This window comes from Mobula birostris, chromosome 15, assembly GCF_030028105.1.
Source record: "Mobula birostris isolate sMobBir1 chromosome 15, sMobBir1.hap1, whole genome shotgun sequence".
Taxonomy (NCBI): Eukaryota; Metazoa; Chordata; class Chondrichthyes; order Myliobatiformes; family Myliobatidae; genus Mobula; species Mobula birostris.
The window spans coordinates 78,729,163-78,755,661 of record NC_092384.1 but is presented as its reverse complement, the minus strand read 5'-3'; the positions used below and the strand labels follow the sequence as shown (position 1 = coordinate 78,755,661).

The 26,499-nt window shown below is 44.0% G+C and overlaps 1 protein-coding gene across 2 annotated transcripts in view; it reads right to left on the bottom strand.

Annotated features, from left to right (window-relative positions):
* LOC140210735 (cadherin-5-like) overlaps positions 1 to 26,499 on the bottom strand; it is a 104,475-nt gene that overhangs the window by 23,367 nt on the left and 54,609 nt on the right. For both annotated transcript variants that reach the window (XM_072279967.1, XM_072279968.1), the window contains exons 6-9: positions 24,304 to 24,482; positions 19,599 to 19,840; positions 6,054 to 6,187; positions 3,016 to 3,128 (exon numbers count right to left, since the gene is read on the bottom strand). In XM_072279967.1, coding sequence (XP_072136068.1) covers positions 3,016 to 3,128; positions 6,054 to 6,187; positions 19,599 to 19,840; positions 24,304 to 24,482 — 668 coding nt within the window. The remainder of the gene's footprint in view (positions 1 to 3,015; positions 3,129 to 6,053; positions 6,188 to 19,598; positions 19,841 to 24,303; positions 24,483 to 26,499) is intronic.

Genomic DNA, 26,499 nt, shown 5'->3' with positions numbered 1-26,499 from the left:
AGAAGAGAGCATGGCCTGGTTGGTGGACGACCTCAGTGATGGGTGCTGCTTTCCTGCAACGGTGCTCCGTGTAGATGTGCTCAGTGGTGGAGAGGACTGGGCTATATCCACTGCATTTTGTAGGATTTTCAGTTCAAGGACATTGGTGCTTCCATACCAGGATGTGATGCAACCAGTCAATATATTCTCCACCACACATCTATAGAAGCCTGGTTAAAGGATTGCTACTCGTGCCAGATGCTAGTGAGGCTAAAACTAGGAAGATTTTGCAGTTTTGGATCATTGGGCTCTCTTCCAGGGAAGGTGGGACCTATACAGGAGACATAGTGTTTCAAATTTACACTGGAATTGCCACTTTGCCCAGGAGATGGCTTTCTAGAGATTGTATCTGGACCCCTTGTCTCTTAACTTGGATTACCAGACCTTAATGCCACTGATCTGGCCCTTAGCAGATTGCTGATCTCAAGGTTTATCCAGGGCTTCTGGTTGGGGAAAACTGAATAATCTTGTGGACACATGTTTGTCCACATCTGTTTTTTTTATAAAGTCCATGACAACAATGGTGTACTCATTCAGACCCTCTGAGGAATCCTTGAGCATAGCCCAGTCCACTGACTCAAAGCAATCCTGTAGCCGCTCCTCTGCCTCCCGTGACCATCTCTTTGTTGCCCTTATCTTTGGAGCTTCGCCTGTATGCAGGTCGGAGAAGGACAGCCTTATGATCAGATTTCCCAAAATGTGGTCAAGGCATGGTGTGGTAAGCATTTCTTATCGTAGTACAGCAATGGTCTAGTGTTGGGACTCTTGGAGCTGCACGTTACATGCTGATAAAAATTGGGCAGGAATTTCTTCAAACAGGTCTGACTGAAATCCCCGACTAGGATTTGAAATGCACGGGGTGGACTGTTTTTTGTTTGGTGATGGCAGCATTGAATATCTTGATTGTCTGGTTAACATTGGCTTTTGGCAGTAAGGAAACTATGGTCAGGTTCATGGAGGAGAACTCTCTTGCTAAGTAGATTAGTCAGCGCTTAACATTAGGTGTTACAGATCAGAGAAGCAAGAATGCAACAAGACCACCAGGTTCGAGCACCACTGTTTATCATGAAACACAGACTCCCACCTTTTGCCTTCTCTGAATCATCAGTCTGGTCCATCCCATGTATTGAGAAGCATTGGGGTCTTACTGATGCATCTGGTATGTCCAGTGTGAGCCATGTTTCCAGGAAACACAGAACACAGCAATTCCTCATTTCCCTTCGATCAGATATCTTGCCCTTACATCCTCAATCTTGTTGGAAGTTTCAAGTTCCAAGGAGTGAACATAACCAGCAGCTTGTCCAACCACGTAGAAGCCATGGCCCAGAAGCTCACCAGCACCCCTGCTTCCTCAGGAAGCTAAAGCAATTTGGCATGTCCCCATCAACCCTCACCAATTTTTATCAAAGCACGATAGAAAGCATCCTATTCAGAGGCTCATCATCTCAAGAAACTACAGAGTTGTGGACACAGCTCAGCACATCACAGGAGCCGTCTACACTTGTTGCTACTTGGCAAAGCAGCCAGCATAATCAAAGACCCATCCCACCCTGCACATACTCTCCTCCTCTCCTCTCCCATCGGGGATAGCTTCTACCCCACTGTTATTAGAATATTGAATGATGAAATGGACTTTAGACTTCATAACCTACCTCATGGTCTTGCACCTTATTGTCTACCTAGACTATACCTTCCCAGTAAATCTAACACTGTATTTTCAGTTCTGTTATTGTCTGCCCATCTGACTCAGATCCTGTACCACCTCAATGTATTGATCCGTGCAATGAAATTATCAGTATGGCTGGCATGCAAAGCAAGGATTTTCACGGTACCTCGGTACAGGCGACAATAATAATAAGATAATTAAACCAATTAACCTTTAGACCAGGGGTTCCCAACCCGTGGTACACAGACTCTTTGGTTAATGATAGGGGTCCATGGCATAACTCCTGCACTAACCCCTTGGTGTATCATTTCCCACACTCCCTTGAAACTTACCAAATTCACTGCAAAATTTATTGTATTACTGTACTGTATTTTCCCAAAAACATGCAAACTGAAAGAATAGACAAGAGGTACTGCAGATGGTGAAAATCTGGAGCAATACACACAATGGATGGAGGAGCTCAACAGGTCAGGCAGCATCTGTAGGTGGGAATAAACAGTCGACATTTCAGGCAGAGACCCTTGTTGGATTATTAATTGGCATAACATCCAATAATCTGGTAATTCTGCCAGCGCTGCCAACAAGGTCTCAGCACAATAGATTATTGGAGATTTACTGTAAGCAGAGTGAAACAGAGATGAGGCAAAAGCAGGGGAGTAAAGTGGGGGGGAAGACCAGCTGAAGGACACAGACAGGAGCTAGGGCAAAGCGAGAGAGTGTGTGAGATGGAGAGGTGAGTGGCTGGTTTAGATCTTGCATGACCCAATTAAAAAAATAGAAAGAGGAAAGATTAGCTTTATTTGTCACATGTACATCGAAACTTTGAGACAGAAAGTGAAATGTGTCGTTTTGCATCAACAATGAACACATTACTTTATGAACATATAATCTATGAGCTGGGGGCAGCCTGCAAGGATTGCCATGCTTCCAACTCCACCATGCCCACAACTTATTAACTTGAACCTGTATGTCTTTGGAACGTTGGAGGAACCAGGAGCACCCAAGGGAAAGCCAAAGAGCATACAGGGGCTGAAATTGAGCCCAGATCTATGATTGTTGGCACTCTAAAGCATTATACTACACTATGCTACCGTGCCATCTCTCTATCATGCTGTCCTGTGCAGCTGGTTGGACCACACTTGGAGTGGGCAGTTCTAGTTACCACACTACAGGAAGGATGTGGAGGGTTTGGAGAGGGTGCAAAAGAGGTTCACCAGACTGTTGCCTGGATTAGAGAGTAATTGGTCATCACTGGTGGTTTAAAGCAATGTGCTAACACTGTGCTACCATTCCACACAAGTTCCACTTACAGTTCCAATTGGGTCGCTCTCACACACATGGGGAGAATAACTGTCTGCAAATGTTGGTGCGTTGTCATTTATGTCCCGAACTTTAATAAGTACGGTCGTAGTGGATACCGAATCTGTAAAACAAATGAAGAGAAGCATTCTGAAATATCCAGACATCTGCGATAAGAACAGGCATATTGTCATTTCCTGTACATAGTTGTAACAGAGAACAAAATGATAGTTACTCCAGAACCGATGCAGCACAAAAAAACACAACACCATAAAGAACACAATAAATATAAATACATAAGATAGCTTATATGCAGTATTGTGCAAAAATCTTAGGCATATACATAGTCATACTTTATTGATCCCGGGGGAAATTGGTTTTCGTTACAGTTGTACCATAAATAATAAATAGTAATAAAACCATAAATAGTTAAATAGTAATATGTAAATTATGCCAGGAAGTAAGTCCAGGACCAGCCTATTGGCTCAGGGTGTCTGACCCTCCAAGGGAGGAGTTGTAAAGTTTGATGGCCACAGGCAGGAATGACTTCTGCCTGATATATATATAAGGTTAGGGTTCCTAAGAGCTTTTCACAATACTGTAGTAATTTTATGTATTGCACTGTACTGCTGCTTCAAAAAAAAAGAATTCATGACATGTGAGTGATGATAAACCTGATTATGATATGGGTCTCTTTTGTGGACCGAAAGTGGGAAGGGGGCAGGGAGAGGGAAATCATGATTGGGAAGAGGAAGGGAAAGGGGAAAGAGCGGGAAGCACCAGAGAGACGTTCTGTAATGATCAATAAACCAATTGTTTGAATTAAATGACCTTGGTTGATGTCTAAGGGCTGGGTGTAGCTGAACCTGTGGCAGTCCCCACCCCGGCACTCCATCTCTGCCACCTGTCTCACACCTTTCCCACCCCTCACTCTCGCCATTCCCAATGGCCTTTGTCCCACCAGATTTATAAACTTGTTCTCCACTCCATGTTGACAAATATGGTTCTGTGCTAATGTCTTAGGAACTACCTGACTTCTGCACAGTACTATACATAGATAGATTATATGTTCATAAAGTAATGTGCTAGGCTGACGGTCAGGAAATAATAAAGCTGTAGTGGAGTTAGTGGGCGGAGGTGTTGATCAGCCTTACTACTTGGGGAAAGCAACTGCTTTTGAGTATGGTGGTCCTGGCTTGGATACTACATAACCTCCTCCCTGATGGGAGTTGGACAAATGGTCCATGAGCAGGGTGGTGGATCCTTCATGATGATACTGGCCCTTCTGTGGCACCTTTCTGTATGTATGTCCTTGAGGGCAGGTAGGGTGATTCTGGTGATACATTGGGCAGTTTTGATTGCTCTCGGTATATCTGTGTTCTGCCCTTGTGGGTTAAAGAAGGTGAAAGGATAAAAGTTAGTTGTCTTCTAGGACTATTGGTTCCAGGAAAAACTGCAGGTCACTTCAAAGTGAGTGTGTAGTGAACACTTTGAACCTGTGTGGGGCACTGGAGAGCATTGGGCTCTAAGGTTTTGAGAGGACTTGAATTAATTAAGTGTTGTTTAATGAGAGTTGTAAATCATTTAGAATTCCTTGTGTTTTCGCAAGCAACTTGCTCTTTGTAATGTGGTCTCCTAGTGCTTTCTATATAAACTTGTGCAAGTTTATTTTGATAGGCCAGGGGATGCAGGTTACTTGTATTGCTTAAGCAGACACTTGATTTGCACTAATCGCCAGGTACTAGTTTTGAGAATGTTACTTCTCACAGTGTCACTCGGCCGAGCCACAAATGCTTTTTGGAATTATTATGAATAAACTCTAGTCGCCATCTCTACATTGGAGTCTGTCTTTCCTCCACACTTGGATTCCCAAATTGCCTGCGCACATCATGACAGAGTGTACTCATCAGCAAGGCCAGCTCCCAGCCCCAACAACCAGAACAACTTTGAATTTCTGGCTATTTCTCCCCTCCCCTTCTCTCTTTTTACATTCCCCATTCTGGTTACTCTCTTACCTCTTCTCTTCCCCTCACTTGTCTGGTTCCTCCCCTCCTTCCCTTTCTTCCGTGTTCCACTGTCCTCTCCTATTAAACACTTTTTCTTCAGCCCTTTACCTCTTCCACGTATCACCTTCGGGCTTCTTACTTCAACCTTACCTCCCTTACCCATCCACATTTCCCCTCACCAGGTCTCATCTACTCCTCCCCTTTCCCTCCTCCTCCTTATTCTGGCTTATGTTCCATTCCTTTCCAGTCCTCATGAAGGGTTTCAGGCTGAAACATTGACTGTTTACTCCTCTCCAGGCATGCTATCTGACTTGGTGAGTTCCGCCAGCATTTTGTGTCTTACTTTGAACTTTCCAGCATCTGAAGAGTCTCTTTTCTTTATAATAAATCTATTCTGATGGGAAGATGTCAAAATCCATCCTTGGTCGGTGAGACTGGCTACCTGACACGGGGGACTGCTTCATCAAACAGCTTCATTCTGTTGCCACAAAGGCCAGGATCTCCCAGAGGCCACCCATTTCGTTTTGACTTCCTATTCCCACACTGACATGTCGATTCAGGGCCTCCTCTGCTGCCATGATGAGGCCAAGTTGGAGGAGAAGACACCTCATATTCCATTTTGGTAGCCTCCAACTTTATGGCATGAACATCAATTTCTCTGACTGCTGTCTCCCGTTTTGTAGAGTCTCTCGTGTTAATGAGTATGAGTAACTACTCTCACTTTGAAAATGGACACATGAGAGAAGCGTTATATCATGACAAGGACCTGATGGGCCACCAGGCCCATTTTCAGAGGTATATATATCTCAATATCTCTCTGGTGTCTGGGCAAGTGAGCATTGGAACAATCAAGACTGAATCAGAATCAGGTTTTAATTTCACTGAAGTATGTCATGAAATTTATGGAGAGGAATAAACCGTCGATGTTTCGGGGTGAGACTTGAGCTCTGATGAAGCGTCTCACCCACAGGGTTGTATATGGTGACATATAGGCACTTAGATAATAAATTTACTTTGAACTTTGAGTGGGGAAAACCACTTACCACTCTTGCCAGCTTCACTGGCAGCCACTGTAATGCTGTGCCACGCAGACTGTTCCCTATCCAGTCGCTTTCTGGTGTAAATCATTCCATTATCCTCAATTCTGAATAGTTCCGTCCCATTCTGTAAAGAATAGCTGGGAACAAATAACACTGTCAGAACTGAAAATGGTTAAGTTATATATCCAACAAGCCATAATGTAAAGAAACAAGGTCACAGTGTGTTATCTTTGAATGTAATTGATGAATGTTGGGATTTATATGCACTGTATATGTCAGGCTGTCATTTATTGATTACATCTCAGTGCTCAACATAATCATACCCTCAGTTCTAATCAGCAAGCTCCAAAACCTGGGCCTCTGTACCTCCCTCTCAACTGGATCTTTGATTTCCTCATTGGGAGATCATAGTCTGTGCTGATTGGAAATCACATCTCCTCCTCGCTGACAATCAACACTGGTGCGTGCTTAGCTCACTGTTCTACTCTCTTTACACACACGACTGGTTTATATAGAATTGGGTGAAAATAACGTGGCGATGGTTTCAGTTGAAAAGTTGATGAATTTGATAGCGCTAGTGAAGGCTGGGAGTCATATATGGTGAGGATGGAACTGTATTGTAATGTGAACAACGTGGAGGATCAAAAGAAAGACCCTACTCTTCTTAGCTTAATGGGCCCAAGAATGTACAGTCTCATATGTAACCTAGTAATCCCGAAAAGCCAACAAGCAAGATGTTTGATGAAATTATTACAATTTTACAAAATCACTTGAACCCTAAACCACTGGTAATAGCTGAGAAATGTGGATTTTACAAAAGGAACCAGCCAAAAAATGAAAGCATTTCTGAATACATTGCTGATCTGTGCAAACTTTCCCAGTACTGTGACTTTAAAGATGAACTTTCTGATGCATTAAGGGACAGGATTGTATGTGGCATGCATAGTCAAAGCACTCCAAAGAGGCTACTGTCCGAAAGAGGCCTAACCTTAGAATGGATATTGACCATTGCAATATTGTTAGAGACTGCAGCAAAGGATGCAGCAGAACTACAGAAAAGGAGGTTAGAATGTGAAATGCACAAACTGTCCTTGAATCATGCAAAAAGCCAAAAATTTTATCGATGTGGTAAATCCTCCCTTGATGCAAATAACTGCTGGTACAAAGAAAATGTCTACAGAAAGTGTCACAGACAAGGTCATATAGAGAGAATGTACAAGGCAGACAAAAAACACAACCAAGTGAAAAGTCTCAAACACAAAACTAAGCAAATGCATAAAGTTACTGAATGTAAAACAGAATCAGACAACAAAGAGTCTGGCAAAGGTGAACTGTCATGCCTAGAACTGCAGAGTATTACTGAAGTAGATCACAAAATTATCTGGGCTGTAATAGGTGTGTAGAACTGAAAATGGAGCTAGATACAGGGTCAGATTTGTCCATAATTCCTGAGGCTGACTACTACAGACTGTTTTCTTAAATACCCTAAGAGAAGACCTCAGTGATGCTAAAGACTTAACACAGGTGAAAAAGTGTCTCCCAAAGGAAAACTGAAAGTAAATGTGATATATGAAGGCCAAGCACAGCAGTTAAAGTTTTATGTGTTGAAAAGTGGAGGGCCAGCCCGTTTCAGATGTGAATAGTTGAGAAAAATCCAACCAGACTGGCAGTCAATCAAAGTTCGCAGTATGATATCAACAGGTAACTGCAGCCCAAATGGAAGTACTAACCAGAGACTGTCAAAGCTGCTTAATGCTAATGAGAAGGTATTTGAGAAGGGGATTGCAAAACTCAAAGGCATCAAGCCCAGAATTCAACCACATGAAACAGCAACACCAACATTCCATAAAGCACGGCCAGTACCTTACGCACTACGTCCTAAAGTGGATGCTAAACTGCAGAGTATGGAGGTGCCTGGAATTCTCTCTAAAACTGAGTGGAGTGATTGGGCCATGCCCATTGTCCCAGTGATCAAGAAATGGAAGCTGGAGCCATTCGCATTATGTGGGGATTTCAAAATGAGCACCAGCCCAGTGCTGTGTACCGCGCAGTATCCTCTGCCTCAAATAGAAGACATTTTTGCATCTTTGGTAGGTGGGAAGAGGTTTTCAAAGATTGACTTGTCACAAGCCTACCTGCAAATGGATTTTGAGGAGTCGAGCAGGAAGTTCCTCACAATCAACACTCACAAGAGACTGTTTCAGTATAATCATCTTGTCTTTGGTGTCGCATCAGCTCCAGCAATTTGGTAAAGAGAATGGACTGAGTGCTCCAAGATATCCCCCAGGAACACAATGTTATCTTGATGAAGAAAATCTACAGAACCTTGGTAAAGTGCTTACTAGGCTGAGTGAATATGGTCTGCGTGCAAAGAGAGAGAAATGTGAGTTTTTCACGAATGAAATCTCATATTGTGGGCATACTGAGAAGCACGACTTACAGAAGTCACAAGAGAAGACTGAAGCAGTGTTGCAGGCACCCAAACCAGAAAATGTGTCACAACTCAGGTCTTACATGGGTCTTGTAAACTACTACTACTGGTTTCTCCCAAACGTTGCTAGAGTGCTGCATCCATTGGACATACTGTTACAGACAGGAGCAAAGTGGGAATGGTCAGAAAGATGTGAAAAAGCATTCAAGGAAACAAGGAGACTAATAACATCTGATGAATTGCTCATCCACTATGATCCATCTCTGCCCATCAGACTGGTGTGCGATGCATCCCCTTATGGCATTGGAGCCATTTTGTCACACACTGTGAAAGATGGATCTGAACGTCAGATTGCGTTTGCTTTAAGATCACTGACAAGTGTATAATGCAACTAAGCACAGATTGACTGAGAGGCCCTTAATCTAGTATGGGGAATAAAGAAATTCCACCACTACCTCTATGGACAAAAGTTTACACTAGTAACAGACCACCAACCTCTTGCATCCATTTCAGTCCCTGAAAGGGAATTTCAGTGTGACTGTTACCTGGTTACAACATTGGCCACTATTCCTAAGAGCTCATTCTTATGACATAGAGTTTAAGGGTACCAAACAACACAGGAACACTGATGGCTTGTCGCATCTTCTACTATTGAAAACTGAAGATGAAAAGTCTCCATACTCTGACCCAACAGAGGTGTTCCACACAGCATCGGTCGACCAGTTGCCTGTACCAAATTCCGAAATACAAAGTGAAACAAAGAATGACCTGACATTATCAAAAGTTTATGAAATCACCACGCAAGGATGGCTAGCTCATGGTAACCCTATGTTTACAAAGTTCTCAATGAGATGAGAACAACTGTTGGTATGTCAAAGAACGCTGATTTGTGGATCTCATGTGGTGGTCCCCTCTAAACTGCACACCAGAGTGTTAGAAAATCTGCATGAAGGACACCTGGGTACAGTCAAGATGAGGAGTTTCACCCAGAACTATGTGTGGTGGCTGGCAATTGATAAATAGATTGAAGACTTGGCCAAAAGCTATTCAGGATGCCAATAAGTTCAAAGTGCACCCGAAAAGGCACTGTTAAAGCTGTGGGAGTGGACATCATCACAATGGTAAAGAGTAGATATTGACTTTGCTGGGCAATTCATGGGCTCAATGTTTCTGATTGCTGTGGATGCTCATTCGAAAAGGCCGGAGGTTATACCAATGAAGCCAGCCACCTCAGCAAAGACCGTCTCTGCTACAGGAACTATCTTCACTAGAAATGGCTTACCAGAACAAATTGTGAGTGACAACGGACCACAATACACACCAGAAGAATCACGACTGTTTGTGAAGAAAAATGGCATCAGGTGTTTCAATTTAGTTCCTTGCCACACAGCAATGAATAGGTTAGCTGAAAAGTTTATCCAAATATTAAAGAAGTCCATTAAAGCATTGGACAAGGAGGAGATTTCTTTACGTCAGAAGGTGGGCAATTTCCTTTTTGTGTATTGGAACTCTGTTCATGCAACAACAAATCAAACACCTGCAATGCTGTCCATGAACAGGAATCTGAAATCTCACATAGACCTCCTGAAACCAGATCTACAGAGGGAAGTGCAGAATAAACAATTCAGTCAGTTGCCAAGTGAGATTGGACAGGAAGTCTTAGCGCGTGATTACCGCGAAGACAATTGGACACCTGGTAGGATAGCTACAGGAACTGGGCACTGATGTACACAACCAACAGGAATTCTGCAGATGCTGGAAATTCAAGCAACACCCATCAAAGTTGCTGGTGAACGCAGCAGGCCAGGCAGCATCTCTAGGAAGAGGTGCAGTCGACGTTTCAGGCCGAGACACACAGTGGATGTTGGAGATCAGACATGGAGACGTCATGTACCAGATACTGGATGCTCAACTGAAGAACACAAGTGAGCTGATTGCCTCCAACAAGACCGACACATTACAGCCACCGACTTCCCTCTCAGTGATGATCACGTCACTGACAGCAACGTGACACCGGAAACCGAGAATGTTGTCTTAGACAAGACACCTGCCAAACCTGATGCCACTCCACAGGTCCAGGGGCGTTATCCTGAAAGAAACAGAGCACCACCCAGAAGACTGAATCTTTAGTATAGTGAAATTAGTTATGGACTGTTATTGTGAAAGCATGCTTATTTGGAATAAGGGTTCATGAAAGGGAAATTGAATGGTTTGAACATATATGGTTTTACGTTGCATTAATCTAAAGGGGAACAAGTTTAATATATGGATCTATTTCTTTTACAGCATTAACCCTGCCCCCCACTTAGCACTACATATTGATCTGCTGTCTGTGAATGTGCATTGTGCACTCGCTCTCTCTCTCTCTCTCTCTCTCTCAGTGCAATTTGAACACACCAGTTAAAGCCATCTCCCATGTGTGTGCTTTTATGCAGTTGTGCATAGACACAACACAACTGGCAATACTTCAATCACTGAGTAGCGTGCACAAACTGCTGGAGGAACTCAGCAGATCAAGTAGCATCTCAAAGAGGGGAATAAATAGTCTACATTTCAGGTCAAAACCCTTCATCAAGACTGAAAAGGAAAGTGGAGGACGCCTAAATAAGGTGGGGGAAGGGCAGAGGCCAGGCTAGAAGGTGATTGGTGAAGCCAGGTGGGTGGGGGAAGGGGGATGAAGTAAGAAGCTGGGAGGTGATAGGTGGAAAAGGCAAGGTGGAAGAAGGAATCTGATAGGAGAGGAAAGTCAAGCACACAAGGAATTCTGCAGATGCTGGAAATTCAAGCGAATTTCCTCGTGTTTATGATAGGAGAGGAGATTGGACCGTGGGAGAAAGGGGAGGAGGAGGGGCACCAATGGGAGGTGATAGGCCACTGAGGAGAAGAAGAAAGAGACCAGGGAAGGGAACAGAAGATGAGGGAAGGAGAGGGAAAACATTACCAGAAGGAGAAATCGATATTCATGCCATCAGGTTGGAGGCTACCCAGACAGATTATGAGGTAGCTCCTCCAGCTTGGGAGTGGCCTCATCACAGCAGAAGAGGAGGCCATGGACTAACGTGTCTAAACAGGAATTGGGAGAGGAAATGAAATGGTTGGCCACTGGGAAATTCTGCCTTTTTCCAGATGGAGTGGAGGTGCTCAACAAAGCAGTCCCCCAGTTTACAGTGCCTATAAAAAGTATTCACTCCCCCTTTGGAAGTTTTCAGGATTTAATTTGTTTTTTTTTGACACCGAATCAAAGTGAATTTTTTGTGTCAACGTGAAAACAAATTGATCTAAATTTATTACAATTATTATACACAAAATAATTGATTGCATAATTACTCACCCCCTTCAAGTCAGTGAAGATTTTAGTGGATTTATTTTTGTCAACATTTACAGCCTTGATTCTGTGTGGATAGACCTCTATCTGTCACAATGGGCGGGGGCATTAGGAGAAAGGGTGGACCCAAGTGCAAGACACATCTTGTGAGGTTAATTAAATTTAGTTTATTGTTCGATATCAGGAGAGCTAGGCAGGAGCAGGAGTAGCGAACTGAACAAGGACTGAGGACTACGACTAGGCTGGGACCAAGGGTCTGGGCTAGGACTCGGAATCGGCTCCCAGAACTAGAGGAGACATGAAGAGGCTAGGGTATGGACTCCGAGCCAGAGACTAGGCAAGGACCCAGTACCTGGGTCTTGCCTCGGGCTCGGACCCCAGAACCAGGCAAGGACATGACATGGGCTAGGGAGAGGAGGAACATGGGAACACAGAGCCTCGGTCTCGGGAGAGCAGGTACATGGAACCATGGACACATACACAGAACACAGAGTCGGGACCCCTCCTTGGGTACAGGACATAGGGCCGGGACTCATGATCCTCTGCAGGGCAACGGCAAGACGGCCTGACTTACCCCACAGAGGTGAGGACAAGACATGACCCCCCCCCCCCCCACGGGGCAACAGCAAGACAGCCTGAATTACCCCATGGAGGCGAGGACAAGACAAGACAAGGCCAACATGAATGAACACCAGACAGTAACTATCTAGCTCCGGTGATGGAACTAGACCGAAGTGTAGATGGGGGCTGCAGACGAGGGCTAGAGGCAAGAGGGGCACAGAAGGGATTCAGACAAGGGGGTAGGACAGGAATCACAGACCACCAGGGCCAGGACTTGACTCTGAACTGGGAAGCCGCCAGGGACAGGACTTGACTTGGTGCTTGAATGCTGCTAGGGACAGGACTTGACTTGGTGCTTGAATGCCTCCAGGGCCAGGACTTGGCTTGGAGCCTCCGGGTAGTGGCGAGCTCTCGACTCGGCCCGGGAACAGTAGACAACGGTTCTTGATTCCCTCCGGCGGGTTAACTGACGGACCCACCTCGGTGAGGAAACTTTGCTGGCTCGCTTTGGCAAGGTAACTGGACAGGGTTGCTCTGGTGAGGAAAGGTGAATTACCGGCACTCGCTTTGGCAGAGACTAGGCTTGCTCTGGCCAGATGACATCTGCACACCGTACCTTGGATGACTTTGCAGACGCACCCGCACAGAACGGCTGAAAGCCGGAGACTATAAACTACCTGTTCAGTCGAGTGTTAATTGCCTCTAATCACCAAAGTCAAGGGACACGGGAAAACAGGGAACCAACGGTCTGGATCGTAACATAAACAAGGTAAATTTAAAGGGACCCCGATCCGGACCATGACACTATCAGCTTTGCACATCTGGACGCTGCAACTTTTCCCCCTTTCTTCTTTATAGAACTGCTCAAGCTCTGTCAGATTGCATGGGGATTATGAGTGAACAGCACTTTTCAAGTCCAGCCACAAATTCTCAATTGGATTGAGATCGGGACTCTGAGTTGGCCACTCCAGGACATTAACTTTGTTGTTTTTAAGCTATTCCTGTGTAGGTTTGACTTTATGCTTGGGATCACTGTCTTACTGGAAAACAAACCTTCCCCCAAGCTGCAGTTCTCTCAGACTGCATCAGATTTTCCTCCTGGGTTTTCCTGTATTTTGCTGCATTCATTTTACTCTCTACTTTCACCAGCCTTACAGGGCCTGCCACAGTGAAACATCTCCACAGCATGATTCAGCCACCACCATGCTTCATGGTAGGGATGGTGTGCTTTTGATGACGTGCGGTGTTTGGCTTATGGCAAACTTAGTGTTTAGCCTGATAGCCAAAACAGCTCAATTTTGGTTTTATCAGACTACAGAACTTTCTTCCGGCTGACTTCAGGGTCTCCCACGTGCCTTCCGACAAACTCTAGCTGAGATTTCATAAGTTTTTTCCAACAGTGGCTTTCTCTTTGCCACTCTCCCATAAAGATTGTATCCATCTCCTGACTTGTGCTTTTCAGTAACCTTTTCACGGAGTTACCTGGAGTGTTCTTTTGTCCTCATGGTGTAGTTTTTGCCATGATACTGACTCACCAGCAGTTGGACCTTCCAGATATAGGTGTTTGAGCAGTTTTGTAAAGAAGTATGGGGAAAAATTGCAGAGTCCAGATGAGCAAAGCTGATAGAGACCTATCCACACAGATTCAAGGCTGTAATTACTATCAAAGGTGCATCTACTAAACACTGACTTGAACGGGGTGAGTAATTATGCAATCAATTAATTTGTGTATAATAGTAGTAATAAATTGAGACCAACATGTAAAAAATTGTTTTCCCTTTGACATGAGAGAGTCTTTTCTGTTGATCAGTGTCAAAAAAGCCAAATTAAATCCACTGTGATTCTAGTCAAGTCAAGTTAAGTAGCTTTTTATTGTCATATTGACCATAAACTGCTGGTACAGTACACAGTAAAAACAAAACAACGTTCCTCCAGGACCATGGTGCTACATGAAACAACACAAAACTACACTGGACTATGTGAGACAACACAAGGCTACACTAGACTACGTAAGACAACACAAAAACTACACTAGACTACAGACCTACACAGGACTACATAAAGTGCACAAAACAGTGCAGGGCAGTACAATTCAGTGTTGTAGAACAATAAAACATGGAAACTTCCAAGGGGGAGTGAATACTTTTTATAGGCACCGTACGCCGGGTCTCACCAATGTAGAGAGATCGGACTGGGAGTCAGACTGCTGTCTGTAAGGAGTTTGTACATTCTTCCCGTGACTCCAGGTGCTCTGGTTTCCTCCCACAGGCCAATGATGTGCAGGGTTAAATGGTTAAATGGTTAATTGGTCACATGGGTGCAATTGGGTAGTGTGGGCTTGCTGGGCTAGAAGGACCTGTTACCGTGCTGTATCTTGAAATAAAAAAATAAAATAAATATACTTGCACACGTGACAACAAAGTACACTTTGACTTTGTGTTACAGTCTGGGTTCTAACAGAGAGGTTCTGAATCCCAGGAGTGAGTTGTTCCATATATAAATTTTGAAATTTATATGTAGAACAACAGATCTCAGGGAAGGAGTTACAACCTGGGATCTAATCGAGGAATTCTGGGTTTATATATAAAATAATAGATTCCTTGGAGTGAAATAAAGACTGGAATCTAATTGGTGGAATTTGGGTTTCATATATAGAACAATAGGTCTCTGGAAGAGAGTTCTAGATGGGGTTACCAGGTGATGAATCAGTGGAATTCACTCCCACGGATGGCTGTGGAGGCTCTGTCTTTAAAGCAGAGGATGAGAGGTTCTTGATTAGTCAAGGTGGCAAAGGTTACGGGGAGAAGGCAAGAGAATGGGGCTGAGAGGGAAAATAAATCAGCCATGATGGAATGGTGGAGCAGCATGATGGGCTGAATGGCCTATTTCTGCTTCTATGTCTAACGGTTTCACGAGTTTTAATCCAATAAAGTACAGTATCAGACTCCATTGTCGTTTTCCCTCTAGCTGTTTCCCCTTTCCTGTCCTGATGAAGGGTCTCAGTCCGAAACGTTGACTCTTTATTCCTCTCCACAGCTACTGCCTGACCTGTTGAGTCCCTCCAGCATTTTGTGTGCGAGACTCCATTTCAATGTTTTTTTAATATTCGAATGTGCTTCCTGTATGTATAGAACTGAATGGGCACTCTGCTTAGCAACAACATGAAGTAATATCCTTCCCCTTTAGTGGAAATGCACATTTCCTGGATCTAACTCTGATTTTTAATTGTTTTATTTTAAGTGTAAGTTTGCGACGTCGCTCCCAGTGCAGTTGACAGTGGCTACGGTTCAGAGGGTGAGGGGACAGGGTCATTGTCTCTATCTCCGACATGGTCATTTCCAACAGCTCACTGTAAAATGAAACACTGCAAACACTTGCAACACTGTGTCCGACAGAGTGATCAGCAGCACTGGGGCTCCACGGGGGACTGTCTTGTCTCCCTTTCTCTTCACCATTTACACCTCGGACTTCAACTACTGCACAGTCTTGTCATCTTCAGAAGTTTTCTGATGACTCTGCCATAGTTGGATGCATCAGCAAGGAAGATGCTTGGAAACTTTGTCACATGGTGTGAGCAGAATTATCTGCAGCTTCATGTGAAAAAGACTAAGGAGCTGGTGGTAGACCTGAGGAGAGCTAAGGTACCGGTGACCCCTGTTTCCATCCAGGGGGTCAGTGTGGATATGGTGGAAGATTACAAATACCTGGGGATATGAATTGACAATAAACTGGACTGGTCAAAGAACACTGAGGCTGTCTACAAGAAGGGTCAGAGCCGTCTCTATTTCCTGAGGAGACTGAAGTCCCTTAACATCTGCCGGATGATGCTGAGGATGTTCTACGAGTCTGTGGTGGCCAGTGCAATCATGTTTGCTGTTGTGTGCTGGGGCAGCAGGCTGAGGGTAGCAGACACCAACAGAATCAACAAACTCATTCGTAAGGCCAGTGATGTTGTGGGGATGGAACTGGACTCTCTGACGGTGGTGTCTGAAAAGAGGATGCTGTCCAAGTTGCATGCCATCTTGGACAATGTCCCCCATCCGCTACATAATGTACTGGTTGGACACAGGAGTACATTCAGCCAGAGACTCATTCCACCGAGATGCAACACAGAGCGTCATAGGAAGTCATTCCTGCCTGTGCCCATCAAACTTTACAACTCCTCCCTTGGAGGTTCAGACACCCTGAGCCAATAGGCTGGTCCTGGACTTATTTCCTGGCATAATTTACATATTACTATTTAATTATTTATGGTGCAACTGTAACGAAAACCAATTTCCCCCAGGATCAATAAAGTATGACTATGACTATGACTATGACTATGACTATGAAGCTGTCTTGATTAAATGTTCTGAAGGATCAACAAATGGGCCTGTACTCACTGGAGTTTAGAACAATGAGGGAGGATCTCATTGGAATCTATCGAATATTGAAAGGGCTAGACAGAGTGGACTCTGAGAGGATGTTTCCTGTGGTGAGGGATTCTAGGACCAGAGGGCATAGCCTAAGAATAGAGGGATGTCCATTTAGAACAGAGATGGAGAGGAATTTCTTTTGCTGGAGGGTAACGAACCTCTGGAATTCTTTGCCACAGACAACTGTGGAGGCCAAGTCATTGGTATATTTAAAGTGGAGGATGAGTAGTCAGAGTGCCAAAGGTTATGGGAAGAAGGCAGGAGAATGGGGTGAGGGATAATAAACCAGCTGTGATGGAATGACAGAGCTATCTCGATGGGCTGAATTCTGCCCCTTTCTTGTATTGTCTTATGATGTGTAAGTCAGCACGTGCCTGTGCAGAGAAAAACGGTCAATGAACTGGTGGATGATCTTTCATCACGTTCCTCCTGGTCTTCCCTCCCATTTCCCTTTTACTGTCTCTGCACGTTGCTTTCAATCTTACAATGACTAATTCCTGTTCTGGTAAAAGGCCATCGACCTGAAATGTAATCACCTCCCCCCACCCTTCCTTTTTGAAATTTAAAATTGCCAACATATTCCAGTTCTGGTAAAAGGTTGCCAGTCTGAAACGTAAACAACATCAGTATCCTCCTCCCCCTCCCCTCCCCTGCCTCATTCTCTCTTGCTTTCTCTCTGCCTGTGTCTGAACTATGGAATATCTGCAGCACTTTCTGTTGCTATTTTGGATATCTTTTATTTACTAATATTTTCATCAGAGAGTGATGGTGGACCATGGACAGTACAAGAGGTTGCTAGGCCACTTCAGTCAGTATGTGGATGTAGGCCAGAGTTGCATACTGGCCAATAATAATAATCTCAACTCCACACAGTTTAAGTACTTTGCTTGTTTCCCCGTGATTTACGTCCTGTGAGAATATCGTCTTCTTAAAAAAGAAAGAGCCATTTACATCAGGCAGGAAGTACAGGAGCCTGAAGATCCAATGTTCAACGACAGCTTCTTCCTCCCTTCCATCGGGTTCTGAACCACACACACAAAATACTGGAGGAACTCGGCAAAACAGGCAGCATCTATGGAGGGGAATAAACAGTTGATGTTCGGGCTGAGTCGCTTCATCAGGATTGTTTATTTCCCTCCATAGACGCTGACCGACCTGCTGAGTTCCTCTAGCATTTTGTGTGTGTTGCTCAAGATTGCCCGCATCTGCAGATTTTCTCTTGTGTGCACAGCCTCTTGTGCTTAGGTTCAGAATCTCTTGTGCTCAGGTTCTTGAAATGACCTGAAAAACTCTAGGACAGAATTTCTTTTTCTCTCTCTCTCAACTTGCACTAGTTTGATTATGGCTCACGTGATTTGCCTTGCTATGTGATGAACTGAGACTGAGGCTATAGGCCTATTTCAGTTGCTCCAGGATTCGGGTCTACGGACTCAATTTGCTTCAGAATGCTGCTGTTTGCTTTTATTGTTTGCATGACTTTTCTCCTCTTTCTCTGAACATCGGGTGTTGGTCTTTTCTTAAAAATTGTTTTCTTTCAGGTTTCTTGCCTTGTGCAAGCAGACCAATCTCAAGATTATATAATTTATACATACTTCGATAATAAATGTACTTTCAACTTTGATGTTTAACTTAGTTAATTTGAGGTTCCTTAGAGTTGCCATAGCTGGGGAAGGGTGTAGTGGGAAACTTAAATGCTCCCAATGGCCTGTGTCTCAAATAGCCTCTGTGTCCCTGACCTTCACGTGTGGCTTAGTTATTAAGCCCTGCGGAACTGTCTCTACTGATGGGAGAAGGGGCAAAGGTGGGTTACTGGCACCTTAAACCCAGTCGCTTTAGGCAGATGGGGCTCATCAGCTGTTGTTGGCAGCTCACCTAGTTGAAGGAAAACTCTGATCTCAAACTTCCACTCCCCCTCATGGGGAAAGCTTCAGGAGTAAACCCCGAGGATAAATCTGGAGCTGGAGTCCCTGAGACAGTCCTACATCGAGCTCAATGCTGACCGGCAATTCCTGTGACTCCGCTGGTGCCGAACTGTGTTGGTCTCCGCCATTTCCTTTGAATAGAGGTGTGTAAGATGATGAGAAGCATTGATCGTGTGGATGGTCAGAGGCTTTTTCCCAGGGCTGAAATGGCTGCCACAAGAGGACACAGTTTTAAGGTGCTGGGGAGTAGGTACAGAGGAGATGTCAGGGTTAAGTTTTTTACTCAGAGAGTGGTGAGTGCGTGGAATGGGCTGCCGGCAATGGTGGTGGAGGTGGATACGATAGGGTCTTTTAAGAGACTTTTGGATAGATACATGGAGCTTAGAAAAATAGAGGGCTATAGGTAAGCCTAGTAATTTCTAAGGTAGGGACATGTTCAGCACAACTTTTTGGGCCGAAGGGCCTGTATTGTGTTGTAGGTTTTCTATGTTTCTATGTTTCATCAGCTGCGTAGAGATGGAGAGCTTGCTGCACGGGCAACAGCTTGTACACCATACTGCTCTGGCTTGCATATCATGTAGACAGATGGGATGCAGCATCCATGGTTGACCCCAACCAACGGCGGGCCTCAAGGTAATTTAAGTTTATGTTAACTTTCATTTGTCATGTCTGCAGTGCAGAGTCATAGAAAACTACAGAACAAAAACAGGCCCTTTGGCCTTTCAAGTCCATGCCAGACTTTTTAAATTGCCTAGTCCCATTGACCTGCACTTAGACCAACAGTGTTCTGCTGTTGGAGAAAGCCAACTTTCCTGGCATTTATACCCTGAGTGTGCATGCCCAAGACAAGAACTTGCACTTGAAAGTTGACTGCATCGTGGTTTAACCTCTCACCTGATGTGCTCTTTCACCTGATCCGGGTCTCTTGCAGAAACGAGTCCCACGGGAGTGGACTTGGGCTGGTTCTCGTACACCTTGAAGAGGTACCGAGAACGGCTGAACACAGGAGGCTCGTCAACGTCCAGCACCTTGATCACCAGTGTGGTGCTGGTCTTGTACCTCTTCCCCTTCACCAGCGTGGGGTTTTCGGCTTCCACTCGTACATGGTGTAGCTGCTTGGTCTCAAAGTCCAGGGGCTGTGAGGACGGAAAACAGTGATCAGCTCAGCTCAGTTCAATGAAGGAGAAAGATTTGTCCTGCAGGAGAACGAACTCCCCAAAGGAACAACTATGAACATTTCCCTCGGCATTAGAGAGGGTCCAGATGAAATTTACGAAAATGATCCCTGGAATGAAAGGGTTAATGTATGAGGAGTGTTTGATGGCTCTGGGCCTGTAGTTGCTGGAGTTTAGAAGAATGAGGAGCATCTCATTGAATCTTATTGACTATTGAAATGCCTCAACAGAGTGGATGTGGAGAGGGTGTTTCCTATAGTGAGCGAGTCCAGGTCCATAGGGCACTGCCTCAGAATGGAAGGATGTCTCTTCACAGCAGAGATGAAAAGGAATTTCTTTAGGCAGAGGATGGTGAATCTTTGGAATTCATTTCCACTGACAACTGTGGAGGCCAAGTCATTGGGTATATTTAAAATAGAGATTGATTGGTTCTTGATTAGTAAGTGTGCCAAAAGTTATGGGGAAAGGCGGAAGAATGGGGGTTGAGAGGGATAGTAAATCAGCCATGATGGAATGGCAAAGCAGACTTAATTGGCTGAATGGCCTAATTCTGCTCCTATGTCTTCTGGCTAGGCCAGGGAAGAAGGGTTGTGTAAAACTTTGGTCCCGCTGCTCTCAAAGTGTTGTGTGGATTTCTGGTTGGAAGAAGAGGTTCACCAGGATGTCGCCTGGACCAGAGAGTATAATCAATAAGGAGAGGTTGGACAGAATTAGGTCATTATTTTTCTGGGACATCAGAGGCTGAGGGAAGACCTGACAGATATACGTACAATTATGAAGCAAGGACAGAGTAGAAAAAGGTGTCTTTTTCCCAAAGTAGATACATCAGGTACTAGGAGAGTCTAGATTGAAGGTGAGAAGGGAAAAGTTAATGGGAAATGGATGGGGCAACTCTTTTTTACTCAGAGAATTTGGGTGAGTGGAACAGGCTGCCAGCGAGGTGGTAGAAGCAGATGCAATATGTCATTAAGAGGCACTTACACAGACAAATGATGGTGAAGTGAATGGAGGCATATGGATCATGTGTAGGAAGATGGGATTAGTTTCATTTGGAATCATGGCTAGCACAGTCATGATGGGTTGAAGGGCCTGTTCCCATGCTGTATTGTTCTAGGTTAGTCATGTAGTCATTGAGCCATAGAGCAATACATCACAGAAACAGGACCTTCAGCCCATCTCACTGTGCTGGCCTGGTCTTCTGCCTCATCACATTATCTTGCACCCTGACCAAAGCCCTCCATACCCCTCCCATCCACGTACCAATCCAAATTCACAGAATCAGATTTATTATCACCTACCTACTGTACAGTGTGAAATTTCTTATTCTGTGACAGCAGAACAGTGCAATACATAAAAAGTTACTAAAAGCTACAATAGGAAATATAAAAAAAATCTCTTGTATGTTATAATTGAACCCACATCCACCACCTCCGTTGGCAGGTCATTCCACAATTACACCATCCTCTGAATGAAGATGTTCCTCTCTAATTCTCCATAAATATTTCCCCTCTCACCATAAACCCATGACCTGCAGTTCTGGTCTTGCCCAACCTCAGGGGAATTTATTCCATCTGCACCCTTGTAATTTTGTATAACTCTATAAGATCGCCTCTCATTTTCCCACACTCCAGGGAATAAAATCCGAATTTACTCAACCATTCCCTATAACTCAGGTCCTCAAGTCCCAGCAACATCAATTTAAATATGTCCCAGGTGTAGGGGAGAAGTTACATTAGGGCAGGACATGTCAAACAATTGGGCTTTGTTTGTATAACAGAGGGAGCTAGGGATATGAGTACAGTACTGTTCAAAAGTTTTAGGCACATGTAAAAACATTCTGTAAAGCCAAGATACTTTCAAAAATAATGAAATGAAAGGTTTCCAAATATAAAAAAAACTATAAAGAACAGTAAATAGTAAAAAACTAAATCCAGTTAATATTTGGTGTGACCTTTAAAACCAAATTTTTAGTTTGGCCTTTAAAACTGCATCAATTCTCTTAGGTACACTGTTGTGCAGTTTTATAAGAGAATCGGCTGTAAGGATGTTCCAAGCATCTTGGAGAACTTGCCACAGTTCTTCTGCAGACTCTGGCTGTCTCGCTTGCTTCTGTCTCTCCAGGTAATCCAGACAGGGACCTGTGGAGGCCATACCACCTGAAACTATATTAAAAAACTGAGGGTGCCTAAGAGTTTTACCCAGTACTGTATATAGTTCCGTGAATATGGAGAACGAGGTAGACAAGGTGCTGAGGATTGCATTTGGCATGCCTGCCTTCTTCAGATGGGGCTCTGAGTACAAGGATGAAGAAATCATGATACAGTTTTGGTTAGACCACTTCTGGAGTGTTGTGTTCAGTTCTGGTCACCCCGTTACAGAAAGGATGTGAAGACTTTAGAAAGGCTGCAGAAGAGGTTCACCGGGATGCTGTCTGGATGAGGGAGTATTAGCCATAAGGAGAGATTGGAGAAAATTGGGTTGATTTCTCTGCAGTGTCCAAGATTGAGGAGTGACTTGATAGAAGTGAATTAAATTAGGAAAGGCACACATGAGAGGATTACCTGAATCTCAACCCCTCCCCCCACTTTGTGACATTTACCAGGAGTGTTGCAGATGAAGGGCCCGGAGCATTGTTGAGGATCCCTACCACACATCCCACAATCTTTTTGACCCTCTACCTCCAGGAAGGAGGTACAGGGACATCAGGACCAAGACTGCTGGACTGGGTATGTTGTTTGATTTGGTTGTCTATAAAATTTTTGGGTGTGCCGTGGTTAATGTTGTTTGATGTGGTTGTCTATACGGTTTGTGGGTGCGCTGTGGTTAATGTTGTTTGATTTGGTGATATATACAATTTTTGGGTGTGCCGTGGTTAATGTTGTTTGATTTGGTTATATATACATTTTGTGGGTGCGCTGTGGTTAATGTTGTTTGATTTGGTGATATATACAATTTTTGGGTGCACTGTGGTTATGTTGTTTGATTTGGTTATATATACATTTTGTGGGTGCACTGTGGTTAATGTTGTTGGATTTGGTTGGCTATATGTTTTGTGGGTGCAGTGATGGGAAAAATTAATGGAAGAAAAAGTTAGGGGCATAGCACATGACATTCATGAGTTACATCAAGGAGATGGACAGACAAAAGTTTTGAAGAGCTTATGAGAACTTCTCAGATTAAAGACAGATGGAAGACGATGGATCACCCACATCATATGACATGGTACAAAATGATGATGATAACTCTGGTCAATGTTGTTTCATTTGTTTGTATATATTTTCACTGTTTACCTGTGCTATGCACTATGAATTATCTTTTATTAACTTATTTATGGTAAAATTTTGTTTTATGTGCTGTGTGTGATATATGTTGTGTGGGTGCACCGTGATCCGGAGGACCATTGTTTCGTTTGGTTGTGTACATGTACAGTCAGATGACAATGAACTTGAACTTGACAGGGTGGATGGGTTATCTCTTTCTCAGAACAGCAGAGTCTAAAATGAGAGGACATAGCTTTAAGGTCTCATAGCCCCATCATGAGCAAAACACATCACAAACAAAAAAAAAAAAATCACCTCTTAGTGCTTCCAATAACCCATGTAGCCCATCTAGTCAATGCTGATGTCCAAGGTAGTTTTTCCCATTTTGGCTTTAGTCAGAGAGTGGGGAATCTGTGGGATTTGTTGCCACAGGTGGCTGTGGAGGCAGAGTTATTGGGTATATTTAAGGCAGAGGTTGATAGATTCTTGATTAGCCAGAGCATGAAGGAAAATGGGGAGAAGTCAGGAGATTGGGGCTGAGAAAATCAGCCATGATGAAAGGGCAGAGCAGACTCGATGGGTGAAATGGCCTAATTCTGCTCCTATATCTTATGGTCTTATTATACTAGGGTAATCATCACTTTGCATCTCCTTCAAGCTCCCCTTAAATATATCTTGATTTGCACGTCACACCCTGTGGGATGAATACAATTTGGACAAAGAAATCTCTTCTGAATTCCCCGTTGGGATTCCTGGTTCCTTCATCGATGGTTTCCTGCCATGGTCTTCAGTGGAAAACATTCCCTCTGAACTAACACCATCAAAATCTACCATCATTTCAAGATCTCTGTGAAATTGTCTCTCAGCACCCCAGAGCAAGGAGCCTTTTCAGCCTTTCCTGTTATGTACACTCTCAGATTTCCAGTGTCATAAATCTTTGTATCCAAGCACAGGGAAACTGTAGGATGGAGCTCCCTCTACACAGTCCGAGGGCAGGGATAGCACTCATTAGAGACAAAGTAAAGCTCTCTCTACACTGTCTTGTCACAGAGACAGTACTCATTTGATACAGGATAAATCTTCCTCTACACTGTCCTGTTACACAGTCTCAGGGCAGAGACAGTAAAAGATAAGTTTAGAATTTTAGCATTTATGAAAATTTACCTTTTTTAGCATTATCACACCCTGCTGTGTACGCGGATCGGTTGTGATCTGAAACATATCGTTAGATTCAATTGTGTACAAGATCTTTGCATTCTCTCCTTCATCGAGATCCTTTGCCTTCACTCGTCCGAATTCAACTCCAATCGAGGTGTTTTCTGGCACCGTATGATTATATTGGCCTGCTCAGACAACAAAACTCCACATTACTCAGACCCATAAAAAAGACCTCTTGACCTAAAATGTCAACCGTCCATTCCCCAACATAGATGTTCCCTGACTCCTTGAGTTTCTTCAGCATTTCATGTGTTGCTACATTAATCAAGGCTGGGGCTTGATTGGGAAATACTAAGTAGTTGTTTAATGACGGTAAGTGGGTTATGGGGCAGGAGACATTGTTCATCACTCTGTGTGTAGTTTTCCATTCATTCTATTGTACTTCTAATTCTTTGTTCCACAGTAAATGCCTGCAAGAAAATGAATCTCAGGACATTACTGTATATGGTTCAATGGTTCAATTTAATTAATATCAAAGGATGTATAGTTTACAACCTGAAGTTCCTACTCTTCACAGACATCCATGAAACAGAAAAAATATCCCCAAAGAATGAGTGACTGAAAATGTTAGACCCCAAAGCCCTTCCTCCTCCTTCCATACAAAAGCAGCAGCAAATGCATCAACCTTCCTCCCTTTCCCTCCCCCCGCTTGCTCCAGCAAAAGCATAAACCCCCCCACCACCACCACCCACCAAACAAGCCACAACAAAGCCCCCAGAGACCAGAGTCCATCAAAAACTACTGTCCATGGCAACACGTCGACATCTCAGACAGGCTCTCTTGCACTAGAGTGGGAGAGAGAGCTATCACTCCTGCAATAGCGAGAGGGGAGAGCAACAGACGGCTGTTTCAATGTTGCAGTCTGCCATGGCGCTTGTCTGACGTGTATGTACTTTGATAATAAATTACTTTGTATCATTACTGCCTGTGGTGCCGTAGCATAGTGGTTAGCTCATTGCTTTACAGTACCAACGATCACTGATTAGGGTTCAGATTCTGCCTCTCTATGTAGGGAGTCCGAACGTTCTCCCTGTGTCTGTGTGTGTTTCCTCTGGGTGCTCCGGTTTCCTCCTACATTCCAAACGTATATGTTTCGGGTTAGTGAGCAGTGGGCATGCTATGTTGGTGTCGGAAGCATGGCAAAATGTGGGCTACTCCCAGCATCCCCGCTGATTGGGCACGAAACAACTCATGTTTCAATATTTCGATGTACATGTGATAAATATAGCTAATCTTTATCACTTGGTTAAAAGCCCTAATTCCAATGCTAATAAATCCAAATGCAATGGGTATATTTAAAGCAGAAGTTGATAGGTTCCTCTTTGTTTTATGGGGAAAAAGCAAGAAATAGGCTTGTGTGGGATAATAAATCAGTCATGATGGAATGGTGGAGCAGACTGGATGGGCCAAATGGCCTAATCCTGCTCCTACATCTTATAGTCAAAGTCAATTCACCAGTAGTGATGTGTATCTCTATCAGACCAAAACTAATCCTGACCCACACAGCAGCTTTGACTCTCCACAAAACAAAATATCGTTGGTTCAGAATTTCTCGAGAATGCTGAGCAAGTTTAGCCGATCGACAAACTCGCTTCATTCTCACCCTTAGCCTCCTCTTGTGGTTAGGAAAGAGGTGCAGAAGGACTTAATGCAAGACTCCCAGGTGACCTTTAAGAACAGAGGTAAAGAGGAATTTTTTTAGCTAGAGGGTGGTGAATCTGTGAAGTACTCTGCCCTGGACTGTGGTGGAGCCCAAGTCTGTGGGTATACTTAAAGCAGACGTTGATTGGTCAGGGCATCAAAGGATACGGCGAGAAGGCCGGTGAATGGGGTTGAGTGGGAGCCATGATGGAATGGTGGAGCAGACTCTCTGGGCTGAATGGCCTAATTCTTTTGGTCTTATGGTCCTAGTTTGTTGGTTACTCATTCATTCTGTTACAGTTACTATTCTGTAGGTTTGTTGAGTATGCCCACAAGGAAATAAATCTCAGCGTTGTTCCTGCTGATACGTATGTACATTGATAATACATTTACTTTGTACTTTTGTGTCTGCCTCTTGCACTAGTCTGGGAGTGCATTCCATGCACTCACCACTCTCTGTAAAAAAAACACCTAACTCTGATATTCCAATCACCTTAAAAG